Source organism: Cyphomyrmex costatus, unplaced genomic scaffold (genome assembly GCF_001594065.2).
Source record: "Cyphomyrmex costatus isolate MS0001 unplaced genomic scaffold, Ccosl1.0 scaffold51, whole genome shotgun sequence".
Classification (NCBI taxonomy): domain Eukaryota; kingdom Metazoa; phylum Arthropoda; class Insecta; order Hymenoptera; family Formicidae; genus Cyphomyrmex; species Cyphomyrmex costatus.
Genome location: NW_017279354.1, coordinates 1,303,625 through 1,330,598, shown reverse-complemented (window position 1 = coordinate 1,330,598; position 26,974 = coordinate 1,303,625). Strand labels below are relative to the sequence as shown.

Sequence of the window (26,974 nt, the reverse complement as noted above, 5' to 3'; positions counted from 1 at the left end):
AACTTTACACAATAGATTCCATCCGTTATATGTCTCGAATTTTACGTTCAGGTCGGTGACATAAATCGTATAGACTATCTCACGTTCAACAATGTTATGTTTCGAAACAAAAATCATATAGTATGGTATTTCAGATTTTTCTACTTCATGTTTTAAATTTCCTGCCTCTTTCTCTGCTACTTCAGCTCTTTTTTTTTTTTTTTTTTGTCAATCCAATTAAACGTCTAATTTCATTTTATCATTCTCAATTACATTGGTCATACACGAAAGATATATACGAAAAAAAGAGTGGAAAAATGCTAAAGAACAACTGCGATCCTACCGGCAGTGACGGTGCTGAAATCAGCCGTGGTGTTCGCGGTGATGTTCCTGCCGCCGGTGTCGTTCTTCATACTGACGTTACTCCACGGCGTGTACGTGACATATATGTGGGTGCAACTGTACACATCACTGGTGCATCCCTCGCGGCACGAGCTCCATGTGCAGTTGAAGAGACCAGCAAGGTCCTCGCGCCGCGAGGTCGTGCAGATCACCGGCTCCGGCGAGAAGTCCGCCGCTAGAGTGCTGATGGCTGGGTCGACGTAAAGCGGTACCAGGAAAAGGAGTGCCGCGCCGCCTGAGGTGGCGACGAAGGCCAGCGCCGATGTCGCGTAAAAATTAAACCGCTGACGGCAGGTACGCCGTGGCGGTCGGCGCCGCGACGCGCCGAACCCGAGCTCCAACAGCTTGCGACGACGTAGCTCCCGCTCGTGGAAGTCGTGCTCGCCGCCGCTGCCCCGACCTTGATGTCCCCGATCGTAATCGCTCTGGCACTGGCTGCAGCTCGCCTCCAGCAGGAGTTCGGAGCTGCTTCCGCGCATCACCCGGGACGGCTCTCTCTCTCTCTCTCGAGATCGAGACGACGCTACGCGGCTAAGCTCCTTCTACGACTTCTTCTTCTTCTTCTTCTTCTTCTTCTTCTTCTTCCTCGGGTGGTGATGGCTGTTGCTCGATGCTCGATTCTACGACGATTCATCGAGCGCGCCGATCTACAGACCGATCATCGCTTCGTTCCTTTGACGTGGTTTATAGGGGGAAAGGGGGTCTTGATCCTCCGGGATCAACTGTCGAGCTGCAGACATGCATCGATCATTGGTTTCCTCGTGGACGAATTGTCCGGCAGAGTAGCAGGGATCAAGTGTACTTGATTGCGATTCCGTTTCTCGCTAGGAAGCATTGAGCGAGGCCGTTTCCTAACTCGTTCGCGTTTGAAATTCGATGTATAATCGTCAGGTAACTAGTGTAGACCGATGGGGATTTCATCGAACGATATGAGTTGCTCGATACAAAAAAATAGGATACAATTTGCAGCGAAGGTGCAGTTTACGTTTACGTCTCGATCGACGGATCCCGTGTGTTATTGTTGTTTCACTAATGCACGCTCTATCGTCGCGGATCTCTTCTCGAAATCTCGAGGGGCATCGTGACGATCTTGCAATCGATGCTGCGCGCCTCGCAAAGTTCTAAGCACGCCTTCTCGCGATGGCCTTGGCTCGGCATTACGCGAACAGGATTCAATGAATTTGATTACCGCCGCGTCAGCATCTTCTCAAGTTGCTCGAGTGAGTACTTGTAAATCTCGGCATCGTGTGTGTAGACGATAGGCCACGTAGTAGTACGGCACGTCTCCTTGGCTCACCCCCTTGACTTTTTAACCGTGGAAAGTCCCTGCTTTATCACTATACATAACGACCTTGCACACTTTAAGGTTCCTTTGGGTTATCAAATTGAGTCGATCGATCACGACCTTTCAGCCGCTGCCGTTTTGCAGGAAATCGTGCATTTCGATAATGCGCGCGCGTGGCAACCCCGCGCACATATATGAAAAATCTTCGAGAAGGCTGGTGATCCTCACACACACGTTAGAAAAGTCGCGTGCTACTTTGGAAATTGTTAATCTGTTGATCCCAAGTTAGGCCTGTCGTTCGTTTTCGGATTTTTTTTAAATATTTTTTTTATTATAACGGTAAGGCGCACGTTGTGATATTTGAACGACGGATATCGAGTCAAAGGAATTCGATATCGCGTATGTTAAACTTATATGACAAGCAGATCGACGTGACACAATTGTTTCTATATCCTCTACCTTGTGGTTCACCAGCTTTAAGACTGATCGTAAATTATGCTAAAGGAAGCCACAATTATCAACATTTTCTTGATTAAAAAAAGGCGCTTTTCGTGTTCCGGATGTTGGCCGTTGCATTATTACTAACGCCTGCAGGCATTCGCAATCAACAGCGGTCGAGACACTTGACGATTTGCCACGCGCTTCAGATCGATCCACCGAGGTGTCTGTCTCTACGGGAAGAATAAAATACTTGGCGTATACTGTTGGAAATTCAAAATCCGTGCGAGCCTCCGCCGATGAAACCTGATAACGTCTTGACGCGATCTACCTGTCGTCCTACCTGGCTCCCCTGCGCCGAAGGATCATTCGCGGTAACACTAAACGGGCCTCCCTTAACACCAGCTCATATCCGCAACTGGTTGCCGAATTCTTGGCATCGACATCGGTTGTGCCGCGATCCCGAAATTCCCGTGCTACTCCCCGTCGTGGTACCAATATAATCGATCCGCCGCCGTCGATCCTTCCTGGATACATGGAACACGCACACATACACACACACACATACACCGGCCGCCACGATTGGATCACAATGATCTTGTAGATCCTACGATCTTAGAAGGAGAACGATGTCGCGATGAAGGTGCGACGGACCGGGGGACCAGGACAGATGTTCCCTCCTCCTCCTCCTCCGCCTCCTCCTCACGCGTACGAGCACCAGCGGCGTTCCTGGCGAATGCCGTCCGCCTCGCGGATCGCGGGTTAAAGCGTGACTATTCGACCACCTCGGCGAGGAGTCCTCGACAGGACAGGCCGTGGTCCGAAGCGACAGGGCGGGGTTCCAGGCGCGCATGAGCGACGGGTACAACCCCTCGCCCTCGTACCCCGTCGTGCCACCCCCGCGATGCATTCTCCTTGTTTACGCTTCTGCCTGTCCCGCCTTGCTTCTTCTACGAGATGTCCCGAAGCCACCGTGTGATGTTTTAGCAGCGATCGAAACTCATTGACACACTGATGTCAATTTCTCGAGACGAGATATAATTTCTCGAGAACGGCTCCCACATTTTTATCAGAAAATACGTTTACTCGCTTTTACAGGAAAGTAAAATCCAATAGAGTTACGTGATTGTGTATTATCGTTATATTCGTTTGAAACGTCGCGTTTTAGGGATAATTCGAGAAAAATCATCTCAAACCTTTACATAAAAATTCTAAAAATATTTAAATATTTTAAGGGAAACAATTAAGTAGCGAGATTAATTTAAAATGTTAAAAATTCATTCAGAATGAAAAGCTTAAAAAACATTGAATTAAAAATATTGTTCCAAATTAAATACATTAAGCGAATTAAATTTCATTTAATTATGTTTTCATAAAAAGTGAGTTTATTTTCTCAATCTCTTGTAGCACATTGTCAAAAAAGGTCGATATTTTTGTAACCATTTTAAAAAGAGGTTTCTTCAAACGAATGGAAAGTCTTCAAAATATTACCCGATAGATCTGGGACACTATGTACATGACGCGCGCCAGCAAGACTTTAACGGGCATTCTACCTCTTCCCTCTTTTTATGTTCTATATATTATTACCTTTTAATTACATTCTGTAATGAAGCCAATTTTTTAATCATGGAGTTTTAACTTTCTCGCATCACAGCGTATGGATAGATGTTTTAAGGCTTTTTAAAATCGTTTGACGGACGGAAGTTCAATATATAGTTGACGATCGAATTTGCATAAATTAAGAGGTAATCCATGATACAAGAATTATCAAAGTTAGAATAGACTTTTTTAATGTTTTTAATTTAACAAGAAAATATAAAAGCTATTCAGGGTTGTAAAATCAGTTTTTAAAGGATTTTGTGAGTCGTTGGGATGATTAGAATACTCGTTTTCGTCAATCATAATTTAAAATTAAAATAGAAACACAAGCGGAGCAAAAAATCATTATGACAACAAAATCGCATCCAAAGAGCTCCAAAATAACTATTAAATGGCTCCAAATGACTATTAAAAACCATTTTTCGATCAGTCACGATTCTTTTAATGTTATTTGTACGTTATTGTGACTTGTTGTTCTGCTTGGAAAAATACCATTACACAGTCTTATTGTTGGTAGTCTATCGATCTCGTCTGTCTCCACTTTTATTTACGGGCCTCCTGAAAGTAGACTCCTACGTGCGGAGTCTACTTTTGCTGCAAAGTAGATTTTATTGCGCTTTATATGATGTTATATACCGATAGTTTCCCAAATCTTGGCGGAAAATGAGGCTGGGACTAACAATCTACTTTTCTTCAGAAAGTCGTCTTTGATTGTCACGTGTGTGTCATGGCAAAATTACATAATCCTCGCAAGAGCGCATCGGGCCTAACAATTAGCTGATGAACACGGTATTGTTACCGATCGTCCTAGATCGTCCAGGCTGCGACCCTAATTCGCCACTTGAATCGCGATACGAATCGCCCGACGACCGCCCGAGAATTTATTATAACGCTTAGCCCGCGCGTGCTTTTCTGCACAGATTGTGAGATCTGATCGCGCTTCCGTTCACGGCCGAACTTGCAGCTCGAGCTCCAGTGATTTAGGTGACGGGTCGGAAACATTAGGTCACACCTATCGTCGACTGATAGCGACGACTCCGAGCAACGCGTATCAGCATACTTATCGAAGTTCACGCTGGACACCACCCACGTCCTACGTTGATTGATGTATATGCCGTAAGTTCTTAAACTTGCGATAAACTTCCGAGCTCAAGCTTCCGAAGCTACCAAAGTTTATAGTAAATTAGTTTTTACACATATAATTTTCCGTAGTACGGTATTACGAGCGATAATTTTTTATTCTTCTATGTTATATCGAATTGATTTCGAGTAAATAATTAATAATAATTTTTATAAGGTATGTATATGTCACAATCAAAATGTTAATTCAGTAAATGTATTCACTTACTGTACTATAATTTGCTGTATAGTCGATGTATGCATTTATCAATAAAGTTAACACCATAATACACTAAAAGAATTTACTAAATTATAATAAATATTTGTTTAAATTATGACTAACTGAATATTTACTTGCAATAAATAAACATTAATTGATAAAAAATAATAATTGAGAGAATCATACAAATTAAAGGTTATTATATCAAATAAATATGTTTATATTTAGTAAATATAGACATATTAATATTAATCACAAATAAATATTTATTAAAATTTGATATACATAATATTCTTTTTGATGTAATATTCCAGTAGATTTTAGGAAATGAAGATTATTTTCTTTTTCTTTTTTATAAAATGTTCATATTATATTTTGAAAAAAATGTTTTCTTAATTAGGTAAACTTTACTTTCATAAATTAATTACATTTAATTTTTGTCCTATTATATATTATACTATACATACACTGATATGAACAAATATAAAAAAAATTGAAAAGCTACTGAATTTGTTCATGTTTGAGATTTTTCATAATAAATGAAATAAATCTGCAACAGAAAAGACCTCTTTAATATTTTCGATAGAATATGCTGTTTCCAAGATCATTAACTTTTTATCAAACAAAACAATTTTGCAATGTACAGTGAATTTAAATTTATTTTATTTTCTCGGAAATAATTTATTCTATCTAAAATATTATATTAAAGAAACCTATAAAGTTTCACCAAAGTATCTCGAATGGTTTTTCGAAATTTTTAGGAAAAAACGGTACTTTTTTTCAACTTTGACACCATATATCTTTAAAACTAAGTCGTTTCGGACACATAGTCATGAAGTTTTCATCTTGAATTTGTGGGAAATGTAAAAAAGTAAATTTTTTAATATATTTTTAGGAGATAACCTATATATGCAGAATAAAATATTTAAGTAAACATTCCAGAAAAAAATTGTGTCATCCCAAGAAGGAATAATAATGATGATAAAATTTTTGTAAATTTTCGGAAAAATCAATTATTCAATCAAGATTACAAAAAGGCAGAATTATCAAAAAATTGTGAAATAAATAGGAAAACTCTTGAATTCCAACACCATCCAAGATATAGACATTGTAGACAATTTCATTTATATCTGATGTAGATAATATGCAGAAATGAATGTAGCGTCCCTGAGATTAAGCAAAGAATCGCTTTGGGCAAAAAACGCGATGATTATAGATTGAGAACATCTGAAGGGATTAGGGAGTTTCTGGCAGGACAAAAATCCGCATTGTTCGAACCTTGATCTCTTCCATTATATTTTTCTACAAAGTGGAGACTTAGACCGTCTGAGCAAGAGAGTGACAGACAATTAATCGACGCGTTTGAAATGTGTTGGGGGCGAATGCTGTGAATTCCATGGACCGCGAGACGTATCAATGACGTGTTCATCCTTTCAGAGCTTGAAATAAAAGATCGACTATCCACTGTTAGCCACAAACGCATACTATCCCACTTTGACCACATAACCAGACGGCAGTCTTGAAAAATTGATAATTATTATATATTAAGTAATGTCGAAGGAAAAAGAGTACGAGGCTGAGCCCCATGGACTCCAGATGGACAGACCAACGAAAAGAAAATAACTTTTCCAGCACAATGAGGATAACCACTGACAGAAACCAATGGAGACAATTCATACTCTCCCAAGTGGTTGCATCAAATGGAGATTACGATGTTCAAGTCAGGAAGGACCGATTTGAGAGAAAGAGAAAGAGAAAGAGAGATAAAAAATCAATGTTTTACGAGGTATTTTATATTTCATGTCATGAAGAAATTTGTATGCGCTTATAAAAAGTTATGTAATTTGTAATATGCAACTATATACACATCTTTTTTGAAAGCAACTATATATGTGTTTTCTTTACACCAATTAATTCATTTTACATTATTTCACGCATAAAAATATTACGGTATATAATTATCAAAAAATTAATAGTTTGAGATCGAAATATTTTATATTTCACATCCCAAAACAAAATGTGCACACCAAAATAAAGTACAAATATAATATATATAGTAATACCTCTTAAACTTTTGATTTTCCAATATCTTTATTTTGATATTTTTATATACAGAACAATTAGAAAAATATACTATCATATTGAAGAAGAATTATATAGTTTTATTTTTAAAAAATAGTGATGATTTTTTTGCAATTTTAAAAAAATTCAATATTTTTGAAAATTGTTTTCACCATTATTTGTTCCTCTTTATACGACATAACTTTTGTCTAGAGCATTTTTTTTAAATTCTTTATTAAATTTTTTTTCAAGATATTTTTAATAATGAATTTAGTTGGATGCATTAGTGTATATTAAAGTTATTGTACACTGATTTATGCATGCAAAAGTAAAATATAAATATTTCGAATTAAAAAATACAGGTTTTACTTTATAGCACAATAAAATAAAATTATATGAATTTTTTCCATAATATAATTCCTCTGTGTATATAAAAAAATTAAAGTAAAGAATCAAAAATCAATAATGTACGAGATATTTTGTACTAATTATTCTAGCACATATTGAAAGAGAGAGAGAGAGAGAGAGAGAGAGAGAGAGAGAGAGAGAGAGAGAGAGAGAGAGAGAGAGAGAGAGAGAGAGAGAGAGAGAGAGAGAGAGAGAGAGAGAGAGAGAGAGAGAGAGAGAGAGAGAGAGAGAGAGAGAGAGAGAGAGAGAGAGAGAGAGAGAGAGAGAGAGAGAGAGAGAGAGAGAGAGAGAGAGAGAGAGAGAGAGAGAGAGAGAGAGAGAGAGAGAGAGAGAGAGAGAGAGAGAGAGAGAGAGAGAGAGAGAGAGAGAGAGAGATAAAATAAATTAAGTATTTTGCAAAGTTTTAATTCTTTGATATAATTGTACTTCAATACTTTTATAAATAAGATAAATCAATTAGTACAAAGTATTATATATATAATTATATGTATTGAAAAAATATATAGGTACTTTACAGAACATATTTTTTATATATTTTTATTCTTTATATCAGTTGTTGATTCGTCTTATCATTCTGTTCATAAATATGTGAACAACAATTTTTTAAATAAGCAACTATATTTTATCTTTACTTATTATACTCTTACTAAGTGATTCATCTTATAGTCTGTTCATAAAAGTATTGAGGTAATATTATAAAAAAATTTATTGTTTATGGAATATTCAATATTTCTTATCAATATATCTTAGAATAAAGTAGATATATTGTATAAAATATGGATTTCATAAAATTATTTCAATTTACATATCTCGCTATATATTAATACTTTTATATGCAAAATAACTAGAAAAATTATATTAATTAATTAAAAGTAAATTAATTAAAGTAAAAAATTAATTAAAAGTAAATTAATTAAAAGTAAAATTATACAATTTAATTCATTAAGAAAAATTGAAAAGATAATTCTTTTATCTTTATCAAAATACATCTTCTTTAAAACAATTCCACTTTTATTTATAATATTTTTTTTATATTTTACATATTTTTCAAAATATTGCCTGAAGCAATTAAAATGCGACACTATATATATATGTATATGTAGTGTTGCATTTTACTATATATATATGTATATATACTATATACACATATGTAATCTTCTATTTTTTTCATATTATTTTTATTATAACATGATCATGTAATCGCGTGGGGAATATGAACGAGAAATTGCATAAAATTCCTAGTCGGCAATACAGACGACCCTCTATCAAGCCTTGTTCCTGATTGGTCACCGCATACATGGAGTCTTAGCTTAATATACGCTACTATCCTAAAACTTAAAATTTATATTTGTTTACGTTATATAATGTAATCTACAAAATTCCTTTATCAGCAGTGTAAATTGTATAGCTATATATCCTCACAAACTTGCATAACCGCCTAAACGTATGCATAAAGAAAATTATCCAATCACATTTTACATGCATCTTTATAAGGGAAATGCGATTGGATAATTTTCTTTATGCATGCGTTTATGCAGCTTTCAGTAAAATTGTTTGATATGTCACTGCGTTGCGTATGCTCTGACTCTCTCATGTAAAGGCACCTTACTGCTTCCTGTCGGAGAAGTTGGCACTACTGGCAAACCTGCTAGTTCAATTACTGCGCGTCACAGCAACGTCCAACCATCCAATCTCGTTGCATCCCCCATAATGCACTGCGCCGTAACCAGCGAAGAAGGGGAAATGCCATATTTAATTGCCAGGATTCCTCGCGACAGCCTCTCTTCTCGTCGTTGGACGCCATAGTGTGCAGTTGGCTCGAGGGAACGCGTGGTGAAGGTGAAGTAGTTAAGACTGTCGAGAGAGGAGTAGGAGGTCTTTCGCTTACGGCATCACGAGATACGAAGCTTCGATGGCCGGAACAGAGACTCCGAACGTGAAATCGGAGACAGGGAACGCTCCCGTCGAAAACAACAGCGAGAATATGCGTGAGCGAAACCAAGCCGGTGGCGGCGGCGGCGGCGGAGGCGGCGGCGGAGGCAGCGGCGGAGGCGGCGGCAGCGGTGGCGGCGGTAACCGCGGAGGCCGTGGCCGAAAAGGCGGTACTCGTTTTTCGGGTGGCCGTGGAGGTATCGGCGGCGGTGGCAGGAACAATGAAGCGGTAATTTCTTTTCCTTCTTCTAAATTTTGCGAAATCTCCCTACATACCGAGAAATTGCCTCTTGTTCGGGCAACATCGTGTCCGCCGGGACGACGCCATTACGTTTTGGCAAGGTACGGCGTAATTTGCTTTTGATTCGAACCATACGCGCCTGTCCCATTCCTCGATCTATCTCTCTTTCGCGATCGTAAATTACGAAATTTCCGGCGCGCCGCTGTTGGCGCGTTTCTGATATTTAAGAGAAGACCGCGCTCCAAGATTTTTTTTTTTTTCCCTCGACGCTATTCGCTTCCCACGTGGGATTAAAATAGCTTCCGGGAGGATCGCTCTGTTTTCAGTCTTGCGGCGTTTCTCTGGTACGACGAGAGAGTGCCCATGCTACGAATCTATTTTCCCCGTTTGCTCCTCATGATTTCACGCGTTCTGGCTGCGTTCTGATTTGATGGCTGTACAATCAAATTTTTTCAATCTATCTTCTGCATGTAATGAGATGATGCAATAAAATAAGAAGGAAACTTGAAGCCAGTTCCTTTGCATAACGCATAATACATAAGAAAATGAATCATTCGAAATTCTTTGTTGTAGTGCATGAGCGTCTAAACTCCAAATCGTACAGTGTACACAATCTTGTTGCCGGGAAAATTGCTCCGTTTTTAGTAGAAGCGTTGAGATTGAAATCTTCTCTCATCGTAAGTTTACTTCTACTAAAAACGGAGCAATTTTCCGGTATTTATGCATTTGTATCTGCCTACGATATCACATTAGCATTGAAACTAAAAATGAGCAATCTGTAAAGGATATGAATCATGAATTCACTTCTACGCCGGTTAAGTAAATACAAAATGGTGCCTTTGCATGTAAGATGGCGGTAGGCATTCTTAAATTCCCGCGTTGCACGTGGCTCATAAATAATTACTTCGAGATTAAGATGTTTTTCGATTATTATATAAATGAAAAGTCATTAAATCTATTAAAATATTTTCTATAGCAATAATGCACTACAACTTTTGATAATTATGTTAGTATGCATAGTTAAGTTAAACAATGAAATAGATATGTAAGCGATAAAATAGGACTTAAATTTATTATATTTTAAAATTATTATAGAGAATAAAATTTACAAAATTGTTAAAAAGTAGAGTGTATTTAAGGATACAAAGGTGTATAGTTTTTATACAAAATGATTTAAATTGAAAATAATACAATTTTGTGACATCAAGGCAAATAGGAGTCCACGAATAAGATTAAGTAAACGTTATAAAACTAAAAAGTGTGTATCAAATGATAAAAAATAACTGTTAATAAAGTAACACAATATTTAATAAAATTACATTACATATTTCGGCTACAAATTCGAGCCCTCTTCAGATGTAAAGAATACAATACAAAAATACGTTATGTAAAAAAATTTTGTATGATGAAATATAACGGATAATGGAAAACACTGAAAATATATAATATCGTTGAAAAATGGTAATGTTGGATGAAATACTTGAAGCAGAGGAAACAAGTCTTAGTTTATTAACACAGTTACTTTTTATCATTTGATACACACTTTTTAGTTTTGTTTATTTAATCTTATCTTATTTAATCTTTACGTTTATTTAATCTTATTCGTGGACTCCTATTTACTTTGATGTCACACAATTGTATTATTTTAATATTGAGAGTGCTTTTTTTATTTACTTATTTAAATTGAAAATTTATATAAAAATGAGTATTGTATAACATATACAGAGTTGGGTTAAATAACATGTAAAAGCGTTTCTTATAAAAAATATATTATGTATCAAACATATCTTTCAATATCTATATATTCATAATATTTTTATATAATCATACATATAGAACAATTCAATAATCAGGGTTCCCATGGGTGTGGCAAACTGGGAAAAGTCAGGGAATTTAAAATTTATCAGGAAAATCGGGAAATGTCAAAGAAAATATAAAAGAATCTGGAATTTTGAACTTTGCTCGTAATTCTCTTAAAATGGTTTTATTCCAAATAATTGTTATAATATTTTAAACATTATATCTAAGGTCTATGTATGTATCTGTCATCATTTTTTATTAATAAAAGAGTAAGATAAATGTATCAATCTTTGGACAAAGTAGAAAAGCTAACTCATTGCAATTAAAAATTCTTGAAGGATAATGTTAAAGGTGTCCAGACATAGGTACGTGTCCTAGCATTGGTATATTTACTTAATCGTTCTTTTTTTTAATGTATAAATTAGAAATTTCTCGGAATATTGTTTTTTGTTCCATATAGTTTAATACGAAACTTAAATTTAATTGACTTTGTTACAATTAAATGTATATTTTATCAAATGTAGTGATTTATAAAATAATTAAAATTTATAATAAAATGATTAAAATTTATATTTTATTCACTTTTTATTTGATTACCTTTTTTGTTATAATTGCATTCTTTTTTTTCAATACTTATTTACCTGAATTTATACAAGATTTTATTATACTTTGTCTTTCAGATTTTCGTTGTGTCTAGTAATATAGGCTAATTTTCCTACTACTTCTGTTTCTAAACGTTAAAATTTACATACATGGAACCTTGATTATCCGAATCACAATTACCCAACACATCGCTTATTTGACCTTGCCATAATTAAATTATTTCTATTCACATAATGTCCCCCTCTTTTTTTAAAAACCTTAATAAATCTGATTTACATCAGGTCCGACAATCAATATTTTATATTGGCCAGGGAAAATTCTTCATTCTCATCTGGAAAACCTGGAAAAGTCAGGGAATTTCAAAATTCATTTTTGATGGGAACCCTGATAATGTTAATATTATATTGAACAATACAATGTTATAGTTTAAATGAAAATGTTTTCAATTATCTTCATTTTTAAAAATATAGTTATTTGAAATAATTTTTACCCAGATTTTAAATTACTACCAAACTTTTTGTATTACTTTCTAATATAATATAGAAATATCTATGATATTTTTTTATTTTAAAAAGTATGTGTATCTAATGGCTTGTATATGAAACAATTATAATTTTTTTACAGATGAAAATAAACGATTCCATGGATGGAGGCATGGATAATCCTATATCTGAAGGCATGGGTGGCAATATGGGTGGCGGTATGGGTGGCGGTATGGGTGGCGGTATGGGTGGCGGAATGGGTGGTGGTATGGGTGGCGGAATGGGTGGTGGAATGGGTGGTGGAATGGGTGGTGGAATGGGTGGTGGGATGGGTGGCATTATGGGTATGGGTCGTGGCGGTATGATGCGAGGAAGTGGAAGAGGAGGTCGCGGTGGTGGTGACAGAAACATGGCCAGTAGATCCCAAGATGTAAGTTTACATTTTTATATTCTTGTGTCTTTTTTACCTATGCTCATGGTACAAGTGAACTTTACATTATCTGTAGGATCGATTGATGGAACGCGTTATGGCTATCAGTGGACCCACTCATGAACTTCCACCACAAGACATTACGGAAAAGAAGTTTAGTGGTCGAAATCGTTTGTACATTGGAAATTTGACAAACGATGTAACCGAGGAAGAAATACAAACCTTGTTCCAAAAATATGGAGAAATATCCGAGCTGTTTGTGAATAAAGAAAAAAGTTTTGCTTTTCTCAGATTGGTAATTATATCTACGAATCATATATAGTTATTTAATAATCAAATAATGTTGTTACATCAACTTTTTTTATGACATTATAACATGATTATATCAATTACCGTTTGATATGAAATGATAAAAATTTCTGGCTGTTTTATTTTGAAATGATTACATATTGCTATTGCTAAGCTATTTCCTAACTTGAAACTTTAAATTAGAGAATGATTGTTCTTATTTTCTTCTATTCCAGGATTATAAAGCAAATGCTGATACAGCTAAGCGCGAACTAGATGGTTCAATGCGCAAAGGTCGTGCACTGAAGGTACGCTTTGCTCCTCATTCATCGACGATCAAGATAAAGAATTTAACGTCTTGGACATCCAATGAACTCCTTGAAAGAGCTTTCAGTGTCTTTGGCGAAATCGAGCGTGCGATAGTTAAAGTTGATGACAGGGGTAAAAGTACTGGCGAAGGAATTGTTGAGTTTTGCCGGAAACCGTCTGCTCAGTTAGCTCTGAGAAAGTGCACAGAGGGTTGTTATTTCGTTACTGCGTAAGTTATCACAATTTTCAACAAATTTTTTAACAAATCCCCGATGCCACGCTTGTTTGATGTGTTCTAATCTACAAGTGCCAGATAAAAATTGTAGGGGTAGAAAAAAATATAGTTTCATCTAGGAAACATGGTTGATTAGTTCTGTTAATCGCTGTGTGCTGACACATGAAACACAGGTTTATTATGAAAAGATGTTTATTTAAGAGTTGAAAGTATATACAAGTTGTAAAAAGTTTCCATTTCAGTTCCCTTCGACCAGTAGTTGTCGAGCCATTTGAACAACAAGATGATGTAGATGGCTATCCTGACAAGAGCTTACCGCGCAAAAATCCAGAGTTCTTCAAAGCGCGTGAAATTGGACCACGTTTTGCACAATTAGGTAGTTTTGAACATGAATACGGTACGAGATGGAAGCAATTGCATGAATTGTACAAGCAGAAGGAAGAAGCACTCAAACGAGAAATGGCGATGGAGGAAGAAAAATTGGAAGCCCAAATGGAATTCGCTCGATATGAACATGAGACGGAGCTTTTGAGAGAACGTGTGTATTCTAATATTAATATATAAAGTACTGTCTATCTTTCCTTTATATAAATTATATTTATGTTACAGAACTGCGCATGCGCGAGGCGGATCGCGAAAGGCAGAAGAGAGAATGGGAAATGAAAGAGCGACAAGCAGAAGAGCAGAGGACTCGTGAAGAGGAATTAAGACGGCGTCAACAAGAAGAAATGGCGATACGTATCAGAAGACAGGAGGAGGAATTGCACAGACGTCAACAGGAAAACAATTTGTTTATGCAGGTCCGTTGAGTGATAAAATTGTTTAACTTTAAGACGTTTACTGTATATATTTTTCTTGAAAGAGAGAGGGATTCAATATCTTAATTATCGTGTATTCAATAGCTTACTTATACTTGTATTTTTTGATTCTGTCAGTAGCAATGATCGTGATGGATATGGACAACCTGATGGTAAGTAATAAATTTTTTTTTTTTAGAAAGAAAAAAATTTATAGAATTACAAAGAGCACAATATAGTTGCAATCCGTATTATACATATTATAACTACATGCACTAAAACTTTTAAATTATATTAAATATAATTATATCTCTATGTGCAAGCTCTAAACTTGTTGAGCGTCGAACTGCAGAACAATTTTTATCATTTTTTTTTCAGTATTATAATTTACGTTATGTACTTTAATGATATATTTTAATTTTTTTACAGGTGGAAGCGGCATGCCAGTGGTAATGTATCTCTTTCATTTACTATTTTTTTCTATAACTTGTGTTACAGCATTATTAAGTTTTTTCTCAAACCATTTGACTTTCTTTTCTATGTGTATGGAATATTTCTTCTTTCTTCTTGGGCGGTTCAATTTTGAAATATATCCTCATATGCGCAAATCTTATTACAATGAGCGGAATACTGTGCCATGCATGACGAAATGCAATTCTTTCTTATGGTGTACAACATTATAAAATTAAATTAGGAGAGTTGATGAACTCTGATTATCCCCAGTTGAGCATGCTCTTCAATATCAGCAGAGTTCTAATGTCTGCAAAACCAGGATAATTGTAGTATCTTATTTTTAATTCAATTTAGTTATGAAAATATGTATATATTAATAAAAATTTATTTCGAATATTTATAACATGTGGAGGAATCAATAATGTGCATAATATTTAAAATTTAGACAATAAATGGCACTTCAATACTGCATGGAGTGTCAATATTAACACTGATTTTAGTTACAAATTTTAAATGATCTCCATTAACTAGCATTACCGTTTGCAAAGATCTGTAAACGATTATATAGCTATTTCTGCTATTTAACTCATAAGCATATTTCTACTGATGAGATATGCTTTCGTTTTGCATCTAATGATGCACGAATATTTGAATTTATATGATCTACTGTTCTCTTTATGAAGCGAAATCTTCCATCAGAATTATCGATGCCAATAACTACGTTTAACAAAAAAAAACTAATTAATGAGTGCTCAATGATTTGTTTTAATATTATTTATTCTTTCCTTTAGTTCTTCGTTGGATCTAAGCGTAGGAATCAATTATTAAAAAATCACTGAGCGCTGACTGGTCAGTTTTCTTTGATCGCAGCCATTAATTTTATACTGAAAGTTTTGCTCAAATCCTCCAACTTCTATATTATACGTATATAAATATGACGTATATAAATATACCAGCATGCGAAAAGCGTAATATTGAAATTTTATCGCAGCGTTGAAGCAAATTAATGAATTGTGATTTTCATAAGAAGCGTTTTACTACTTTCTGCTGCGAACATTGCAGCTAGAGATATCGACCATAATAATCATCCTGAATCGATTTCAATAAACAAATTAATTTTACTTAATAAGTTTTGCTATATATCGATTAAATTACATATATATATATATATATGTTACAGTCAAAGTATTAACTGTAGTAAATATATACACTTATTACTAGTCAATGTGTACATTTACATATAATAAATGTATACACATTTATTGATTTAAAAGTATGATATATATATATATTATATATATACATAGCATACACACATAATAAAAATTATAACTATATAATAAAAATTATAAATAGATATTAATTTGTTATAATAATATAGTATTCTTGATTTTTTGAAAATTGACTTTTACGATTATACCACACTTGGCTCTTAGATTGTAATATATAACAATTATTGTTAAATATATATTACAAATCTAAACTTTTTATTCTTCCGAAAATGATTATTTACATCTACAAATGTAATTGCCATATTGGCCTCTCCACATGATTGCAGACAGGAGACTCTGACTATTATTCTATTGTAGCATTAAGAACAATTTCATTTATTATGGAACATTGATACACGTACAATTTGATATAAATTTGTTATGTGTTTTTTGTGCTTTTTGTAATAAAATATGAAAAAGAATCTAACAAAAGTTTTACGAAATGATATTGTTCCATAGTAATTTTATTGACCAAGAAGTGCCCAACTAGACTTTTCTTCTAAATAACTGTACATTGAAGTATTAAACTATTGTAAGAATATTTCCAAAGAAATATTTCCAAGGAATATTTCCTAATAATATTTCCAAAGAAATGTATATATGCTCTTTGCAGAATCTCCAACCAGGAAATTAAATTTGAATCTTATTTTTATTCAATCGAAACTAAACTTGAACACGATTAATTGATTATATGATTGATACTTGATACTCTTGATACTTGAAAGCACGTTGTTTGTGGATTGCTGATGCATATGTTGATATATGCTCATTATAGGAATATTTATTATATGCTTATTGTAGGAATATATATTATAGTAGGTACTAATTCATAATATGACACGTCTTTGAAACATTACGAGCACAACAGAGTTTGCTTTGAGACCTTGATCACGCCTCTTTGCTGCTTACATTTGTGTTCAATGTTTTAAAATTGTGTGGAAGCTTAATGTCAATACTTTACTTATTATAAACAACGGTAATTATCATCGACGTTTTCTTTCTAATGTGCAAAACTAATTTAACATGATAAAATGATTTAACCGTTTTTATTCAGAAGTATCTATTTTATGACAATGTGTATCTATACTAGGATCTTATCATTCTTGTTATTCATAAAGTAAATTCCCACTTGTCATTTCTACCGAATATATACTTATATGACTAATAATTATGTACACACTCTATTGGGGTTGGGGAATTGAGAAAAAATTCTATTTAAGTTAACACATTAGATAGAATATATAGGAATACAAATTTGTACTTATATTTATATCTATATGCAAATTGAAACATCGACAATTCCTGTTTATTCATTGTGTGATATACAAAATAAAATTAATCTTTTTTTTATTTTTACTTTTATATTGTAATATATCTAATATATTATATATTTACATATTATATGTATGTGTGTATATAACATATTGGTTTCATTATATGTCAAAATAGCAACATCATTATATGAATTTATCTTAATTGTACTTCAACTCTAATTTGGAATTCAATTTCATAAGTATATAAAATATACTCCGCAATTATATTTAATGTTACGTTTCACATGCAATTTTCAAACTTTTATTTTTGAGTTGAAGAATGATTAAGGAAAGTATAGTAATTGTGTGTATGTGATACAATTATAAAGTTTCGCGTAAACAACCACATTGATCTGGGCTATGTTCCAAATTTACTAGCACTGAAAATCTATAGTTTACGTTATAGATTTTCAGTACTAATAAATTTTGGTCCACAGCCATATTTGCTGCATACTCATATATAACCAAAATATTGTCTGTCTACGTTGGGCATTCTCTTAGTCTGATTATTGTCACAGAACATATCCGCTCTAAAAGAGATATTAATAAGAGCAGTGTTTAATGTGCAGTTTGCACTATTATTGATACACAAACAGCAATCTAACATTGTGTTTTCCCCTTTCTTTTCTATGTGATTTGACGAAAATTGACGATGACCTGTGCTGCTGTCAAACATGGATGGTCGCCCTGAATCGTACGGAATGTACTTATGGTACATCCGCAATTTACGTGCACACGCGTATCGTGCATTCCTCTGATGTGAACGACATTCTCATCAATGATTAACAACAAACTCGGCTTCTCTATACGATTCGCATTCTCTATGCGTTTCTATAGGACCCGAAGTCATTTATGGATGCATACAATATGGATCGCGGTAGTCGAGGGGGTTATAATGATGATCGTGGGCAAATAATGGATTTAATGGATATGAGGGTTGACATGGGCAATATGGGTGGTGGTCGTGGAGGTAGCGGTGGTAGTGGACGTTGGCAAGGAAATGACCGAAATCGCCCAGATGATTATCCCACCAAACGTCGACGATATTAAATATACACAATACTAAGTCTTACTTTGTTGATTTGACATAATTATGCTATGTCCTTCGTTCTTTCCTCACTTTTATATTATTTACCCTTATAAGCCATGATGGAAGAAGATATATGAAATAACTTGAGGGATATACAGTAGCCGATTTAGTTATGGCCAATCAAAATTTGTCCTAAGAATACAAAAAACAATAAGGCAAATTTAGATTGGACAGAATTGAATCTAGGACAGACTTTGATTTTCTGGCTAAATGCTCTGAATTGCCTTTGTGCGCGTTGTTTCATCTGCATTCTTCTACTATGATTATAGTTGCTAACGAGGAAATGGGGGAAGGAGGAGTAGTGTTGAGAGAATATTTACATGTATGATGTTGGACATCGATGGCATTAACATGTTAATTTGAGATTTGACTTAGGAGTAGACGATGCGGGAGAGTTTGGGCTTAAAGCTTAAACATAATTAATGTTTTGATACTTTGACGGATTCTGTGTCCTCCAGATGACTTTTCTTCTCGAGCATGTATTCCGATTGAATATCAATAATAATATTGATGTTATTAGAGAAATGAACTTCTTTAGTATAGTGTGCGTTTTAGAAATCTGCTTTAAATTGCTGTTTCTATATTTAGATTCATGCAAAATATCATTAACTGAAAAGGAATATTTAGCACACCCGATATTTTATTGGACACAATTTATTCCGCAGTTTCAATTTCGGTATGAGATCATTGTTTCAAAATATATAAATTTGAGCTTTGCTTTATAATTAACCCTTAAACGACACATTTAAATATGGCGTACCCAATCTAATTCGATAGCTTGTAACTTTACTTATTAAACATTTTTTTCAGTTTAAACATCAGATTTTAAGGAACATAATGGTATCAAGTAAATGTATGTATCTTTATTAATAAAAAAAATATAAACAACGAAAAAAACATTGGAAAAAGAAAATTAGGTATACCACACCCAGAGAGATTTTTAAGGGTTAATATTTTATATCTATGATTATGCATAAATTTGGACGAATAGTATAGTCTATATGTCCATAAATATTAGATAAAATTATCATTAATTTTTAGATTTTCATAGAGGAAGTGATAAAGGAACTTTAGAGAGATCTAGGTCACGTTTAGCGGCTGACCTCACCTGCTGATTTTACTATTACTACTAGATTTTCATATTGCATTTGCATAAATACAAGATACATATATTTACTTCGAAGTAAAATTAGAAGTTACAATTTATTAAAGATCTTGAGAAATAACATAAAGAGACATAACCGCATACTTTTTTGTTTCGTAATATATTTTGCCTGAATATTATTGCTTTATTAAATCATTTATTCTAAATTTGTATTATTCAATCATTCTTTCAATAAGAATTTTACTATCCATTATGTATCATTAAAAGTTTATAATTTAATTTTTTTTTAACTAAAAGGACTGCATTTTTTTCACTTATTATCTTATACTCTTTATCTGAATTATAAAAATAATATTAATGTATAAGCGACAACATAAAAATGTCACGACTGAAATTTTATTTTTAATTAAATCAAGATTTCTAACTCTTGGATTATTTCGAAAATTAGTATTATGTTTACACTAGGTATGACGAATATAGTTGATCACAGAATTATGACATAATCAATTTTGAATATTCATCGGTAATTAGTTTAGTATATAAGTTATTGTACATCATATATACAATATATAATACATACGCAGCACTACTTACAACTATAATATTCAATACTTTGTAAAGAATCTTAATTTATAGCAGCGTAAAAAAATAAAGGTATTCAATACCAATTGATATAATATACCAACTTAGTTTCTAATGTTAATCAATATCACTTTGTCTTCTATGGATTACATACATAACTGATCTTCTGTGTAAAATAAAATATTTGTTGATTTATTCTCTAAGAATATAAATCTAATACAAGTAAAATATCGTGAGTCTGCAACTGTTGGTGTATAAATTATATATTTATGACCTGTGCATTTACAGATTACGGCTATTATTACTTGAAATATTACACAAAATATTTGATGATCTTGATTTTGCTTTCAGTTCAACGATTTTCTATATCTTCTACACATAGGAAAGGTTTGATATATTGATATTTTCAAAAAATTTTCTTGAAACATCTTCGGATGTTACATGATTTATTCCTGTTTAAAAAAATTTGTGATATTATTTGGTGAGATTATTTATTATTGTACTTTATATACAATTGGCAAAAATTACAGCTTATTAATAGTTATATTAATAAACAAGACAAACAAATGCTTTATTAAAGCAAATACAAATTAAAGTGTTCTGTAGAAAATATCGGTAATATACTTTATATACTAATTGAAATTTTTTAATATAAAAATTTCCTAATAGGTATTATATCTAAAACAGAGATTTTTTTTACGTGTGAGAATTTGAATTTAGTTATTATGTAATTATTCAATTATAATCATATTTGAAGTTTCTTTTTTTTATGCAATAGATATAAAAAAAAAGATATAGACTTACATTTTTCATGTTATAAAGGCTTATGAATATTGTGTCCGTGATTCAAAGATCCTTTATTTTTAAAATAATTGAAATTTTGGCAATTTTTTTTCTATTCAATTCCTTAAGAATCATTATGGGTAATAAGAAAAAAAAGCCTTTTTTTTCATCTTCAAGAATCTTCCACATTCCAGTGCTTAATAATATTTAGAAACTGAATATAATTAATCAAGAGTCTTTTAACGGAGAGGAGACTACAATCACAAGATAGGCTTACTTACTCGAAACTGCTAATCAATGAACTACCTGTTAATCTAAGGTGAGTAGAATTTGTAAAAGTATTATGCGTAATCTTACTTTAATCTTCGGGTGGGACGTTAAATATTAAGCAAAAATTATAAAGTGATCATTTATAGATTCAATAAAAATTCCATTATTTTTCAAATTATTGTTTTTGTTAGGATTGTTCTCTTCAGAATATTTTACTCTGGAGGGAGAAAAAACAAGATTACTTTGTAACGTTTGCTGACATTAATATTGATGTATTACAATGTACAACTAATATTTAAATAGGTGACTTTACATTCGTAATAATTCATTCTCCCACTTAAGAAAAACATTAAACGTCTTGTAAATAATTATATGATGAATTGAACGCTTATCAGCCTAGACAATACTTCTTTTTACCTATGACAACCACAATATCTGGATATTTTATGGAAAGGTTGTCTTGGTCTATCTATTGAAATCTAGGCTGTGATGACAGATAATCATTTAAGTAACAAGTATAACAAATTCTTACTTTGTACCACTTTGAGTGGCAAGGAATACTTGCGATGAATCTTTTATATGAATAAATAATTTTAGTATATAGCGACGATCGAAAATATTTTCGTGAAATAATAAATAGGTATTGACTATATAAGTGAATAATAGGAAGGAAATGTTTTTCAGCATAAGGATATAATATAATATATCATTAATTTTTTTTCTCTCTTGAAATACACGACACAACTTTAAGAATATTATGTGATGATAGAATGTGCGTAAAAACCTAAGAAAGTTCTGATATTTAAAAAAATGTACATGTTTTTAATAAGTTTTTCAAAATTATATTTTTTAAATTAATCAATATTAAGTAACTCTTAAAATTGTCAACAATACAATAAAGAGCTAATGAGAGTTATAGCGCGATAATCAGTGCGCAATGATATTTTTTCTCAAACAATACTAGATTTATTCAATGTATACAAAACTTTAAAAGCTAATACGGACTATGTTACTAATAATAAATCTATTATGTTTAATCCATGACTTCATTAAAGTTATTTATTACATTGTTGACAATTTTGAGAGTTATTTAATATTTATTTATTTATATAATACGTTAGCTGAAAAAATGCGTAAAGAACTTGTTTTTTAATTTTATACTATCGAATATTTTCTCTAACACACTTCGATGAAGTCGTGAATCATAGATTTCAACAGATTATAGATTTGTTAAAGGAGACATAGTCCGTATTAAGTTTAATAATTTTTTTATATACATTTATATTAATAATAATTTTTTTTGTACACATTGAGTAAATCTAATACTGTTTGAGTAAAAATATATATGATGCAAACGTAGACAAAGTTATTTAGAATTTATTTGTTTTCTTTCATATTATTAAAAATAAAATTGTCAAAAATACAAAATTCCTGTTACATCTTAAAAATCTTTCTAAGATTTTTACGTATTTTTATAATTATTACTGTGTTATATGACGATATTAGAAATTGCTTCAGTTAATATATTTCATAATTATCTTGGAGCACAAATTAGAAATTTGATTCGTTAAATATATGATTTATTTCAAATATAATGAATTTTTTAAATTTTTTCTAATTGACAATACAATTTATGATAATAGCATAATATATTTATAAATTTATAAATGTTTATGTATTGTAAATTTATTATATTTGAATATATTATATATATATTTTTTAGGATATTTTTATCATCTAATAGTTTTATTAGGTTTCTTATTTTCTAGATCAATATGAGACTTTGGAAATCATATACATATACATGTGTGTGTATGTGTGCGCGCGCGCGCGCGCGTGCGTGCGTGTTTATAACTTTTTAAAATATTTATGTAGTAAAAAAACTTATACACATAATATATTTATAATTGTATCATATAAAATTAAATTAATATACTTGAATCAAATTCTTGGTATAAAACATAATATAATTTAACAACTGTATTTACTAAACAATGCATACTTAATATTTTATAGATTGAAATTAATTATATACATGGATGTTTATTTTTTTTAAACTGAAATTGTTTAAAGATAATATTTTTAATAAACATGTGTATTTTTACAACATGTTATATGTTTTCAGATAAGTGCAGTACCACCAGGTTGATCACCAAGAAAATGCTCGCAAAATATAGGTATATTTTTCAATCATACACGTAGATTAACTAATTTTTATTTTTAGCTTTATTAATGTTTGTACATCAGTTTGAGTCTAAATATATATAAAACCGTTTTGACAGTCTAATCGATGTAATTTGAAATAGTTTGTGGTTATTTTTTGCAATTCTTTAGTTTGTTATAAAACAATGTCATTTTTTTTAAATAATTAGAAAATTATTGAAAACTAATCACATCCGTACAATTTTAATAATATTTATAAGTATTTTTTGTGTTTCATAATTTTTGCATATTTTTAGAGTTTGATATCTTGATACCATGCTCAGGCTTGACGCCATTGATGACATCACATTATAAGAACGTTATGTACCTAAGGTTTGTATAATCTGTAATTTCTCTTTTTGCGTTTACTGTTTACAATTATATCCTTGTTAATTCTTACCGATTTGATTGTGATGACAGTTTTATAAATGATTCTAATGATTTTAATTATCCTAACGTGTACTGAATAAGTAATCAAGATTTAATTTACATGATATATTAATGTACATATATTATTAACTTTGAATTTTTATTTCTGTGTTAAAGGAAAGTCCATAACAAAAAATTATCACAAATTGGTCTGATATATAGAACACATGAATCATATTTTAAAGGTGAGAATACTGTATGAATTTTCTTTAGAAAATGCAAAATTATCTTAATATTTAATATAACCTTTGTTTCTTTGTATGAACATTTAAAACACGCTCAAAATGTACAAAGATTTTTATCTGTTTTACTAGAAGGTTTGCGGGTTGTCGCCGTGTCTTTCTTCATTATTGATGCCAACGTTTCGTGAATCATGCCGTTCACTTCATCAGGGCGAGAGGTGCGCTGATACCAGTACCCTGATGAAGTGAACGGCATGATTCACAAAACGTTGGCATCAATAATGAAGAAAGACAATCCGCAAACCTTCTAGTATGATTAAAGAAAATACCTGAAAGCCTCAATGCGTAATCTTTTATCTGATATTGTATAAAAATGAAAATATGATTTTTTAATGCGTTTAAAAAATACTTATTTAGATAAAAGAATAAAGAATTATGTTTAATCAGGGTTTCCACAAAATGAGAAATCGGGTAATTATTAGAAAAGTTAGGGAATATTACGAAACTTTCTGGGAAATTAAAATAGTTGATTTTAAAGTTTAACTATATGTGTACATCACACCTACACAGTTTTGGAATATTACCAACTTGACAAGTGTAAATGTAAACAGTGTTAGCAACATTAATAGTAATTTATATTGCCATGTTAAATTGATCACTTAACAATATATTTAACAGTTTCCAAATTAGGATGAAAATAAAAAAATGTTATTGAAGTTAGGGAAAATCATGAAATTTTGTTTGAAAATCAGAGAAAGGTTTCTTATTTGTAGGATGTAAGGAATTTGTGATAATCTTGTCAATATTATAAATTTGTTGATGTAACAAGTATTATCAAGACTGCAATGATGATATTCTTTCGGGGCTGAAGCCTGATGTCAAAAAACTAATTCCAACGTGTACTTATTTTTGACTGAAGCAAGTCTTGAATTATATCTTGTCCAGATAATTAATTGTTTATATTTATTTTTAATAAAAATATAAATAGAGAATTAAAAGGCGCATTCTTAAGAATACTTTCGAATTTTTGTGTTAAAGGAAAGTCCGTAATGAAGAAATAACGCAAATTGATCTGATAAATAGAACATCAATTATTATATTTTAAAGGTGAGAATGTTATTTGAAATTTTTTAATTAAATGCGTTTAAAGAATTTACGTTAGTATATTAGAAAGAATAATATTTTTATGCTATGATGTAATAAGTATTGTCAAGATTGCAATGATGATAGTCTTTCGGGGCTGAAGCCTGATGTCAAAAAACTAATTCCAACGTGTACTTATTTTTGACTGAAGCAAGTCTTGAATTATATCTTGTCCAGATGATTAATTGTTTATATTTATTTTTAATAAAAATATGAATAGAGAATTAAAAGGCGCATTCTTAAGAATACTTTCGAATTTTTGTGTTAAAGGAAAGTCTATAATGAAGAAATAATGCAAATTGATCTGATAAATAGAACATCAATTATATTTTAAAGGTGAGAATATTATTTGAAATTTTTTAATTAAATGCATTTAAATAATATACGTTAGTATATTAGAACGAATAATATTTTTATGCTATGATGTAATAAGTATTGTCAAGACTGAAATGATGATATTCTTTCGGGGCTGAAGCCTGATGTCAAAAAACTAATTCCAACGTGTACTTATTTTTGACTGAAGCAAGTCTTGAATTATATTTTGCTTATATAATTAATTAATTGTACTTGTTTTTAATAAAAATATTTTGTGTAGAGAATTAAAAGACGCATTCCCTCTCAAGAGTACTTTTCGGTAACAACTAAACTGGAGCTACGTTAGCTTTATTTAATAGAAAGGTAAATTGTTTATATATCAAACTTTATTAATTAATCTATATTAAACTTTATATTCTTGTAAAAAAATCAAAATATTAGACAACAACAAATCGCCAGTTATTTGTTTTTTTTTTATTGTTAATGTAATTAAGATTTTTCATTAAAAAGAATTTTTATTAACATTATACTCGCAAGAAGAATAAGTAAATATAGGACACAATTTTTTATAGTTTTATGCTAAAAATAAATTGATGAATAATTGGCTAGAGTCCTGAATGAAAGATGAGAAATTGCTCGTTCATATACTGATTTCTGTAATGTGTTAATTTTTACATAAATATTTATTTACGAAAATAATCAATTTCTATTTGTTACAGCATTCTATACAATATGGTGCAGCAGTTGGAACTTTATTTAAATTTTATATTGATTTTTTATATTTGAATAAATATATTTTTTTTATTGAAAGTGTGATTTATTTTATTTTAGATATTCTTTGACTTTAAAACATTGTTATTTAGCAGATATATGAATTGGAACTGATAAGTGTGAGGATCAAGATGAATGGGTATTGACATTTAAGATATTTAGAAAAATATATATATATCGTGAAAAAAGCTTTGACAAAACATTTTATTGTTAACCGCAGAAAAAGCCATATACACTTTCACACGAAATCGATCATAGTTCGATAATAATATTGAAAAATTTACAATAATTAAAACGTACATAAATATAAAGACGACGATGATGTGCATGTTCCTCTCGTGTGTGCTAGAACTGTAGAAAAATTATCTCGAATATCTTTCGCAACACTCGTTGAACAACTTATTCGGTGATAATACGGGCACGTATATATATATATA

The 26,974-nt window shown here is 31.7% G+C and overlaps 2 protein-coding genes and 1 long non-coding RNA gene across 4 annotated transcripts in view; 2 read left to right on the top strand and 1 right to left on the bottom strand.

Moving 5' to 3' along the window:
- Nucleotides 1-1,789, bottom strand: part of Teh1 (tipE homolog 1 phospholipid transfer protein) — a 28,810-nt gene extending 27,021 nt beyond the window's left edge. The window contains exon 1 of the mRNA XM_018546027.1: nucleotides 323-1,789. Coding sequence (XP_018401529.1) covers nucleotides 323-860 — 538 coding nt within the window. The 5' untranslated portion in view covers nucleotides 861-1,789. The remainder of the gene's footprint in view (nucleotides 1-322) is intronic.
- A 7,520-nt stretch (nucleotides 1,790-9,309) lies between these two features.
- LOC108778741 (protein no-on-transient A) lies at nucleotides 9,310-14,640 on the top strand. Its single transcript, XM_018545994.1, has 6 exons — nucleotides 9,310-9,672; nucleotides 12,712-12,999; nucleotides 13,076-13,294; nucleotides 13,524-13,825; nucleotides 14,062-14,369; nucleotides 14,441-14,640. Exons 1-6 carry the CDS (start codon nucleotides 9,424-9,426, stop codon nucleotides 14,638-14,640), a joined length of 1,566 nt encoding a protein of 521 aa, XP_018401496.1. The 5' UTR covers nucleotides 9,310-9,423.
- A 110-nt stretch (nucleotides 14,641-14,750) lies between these two features.
- On the top strand, nucleotides 14,751-26,517 carry LOC108778803 (uncharacterized). 2 transcript variants are annotated; one of them, XR_001940859.1, is made up of 9 exons: nucleotides 14,751-14,801; nucleotides 15,058-15,077; nucleotides 23,621-23,672; nucleotides 23,955-24,030; nucleotides 24,244-24,311; nucleotides 25,347-25,415; nucleotides 25,722-25,787; nucleotides 26,047-26,129; nucleotides 26,486-26,517. It is a non-coding gene; the product is annotated as an uncharacterized LOC108778803 (long non-coding RNA). The 2 variants fall into 2 exon arrangements; XR_001940860.1 differs by lacking the exon at nucleotides 25,347-25,415.
- Nucleotides 26,518-26,974: the final 457 nt, after the last annotated feature.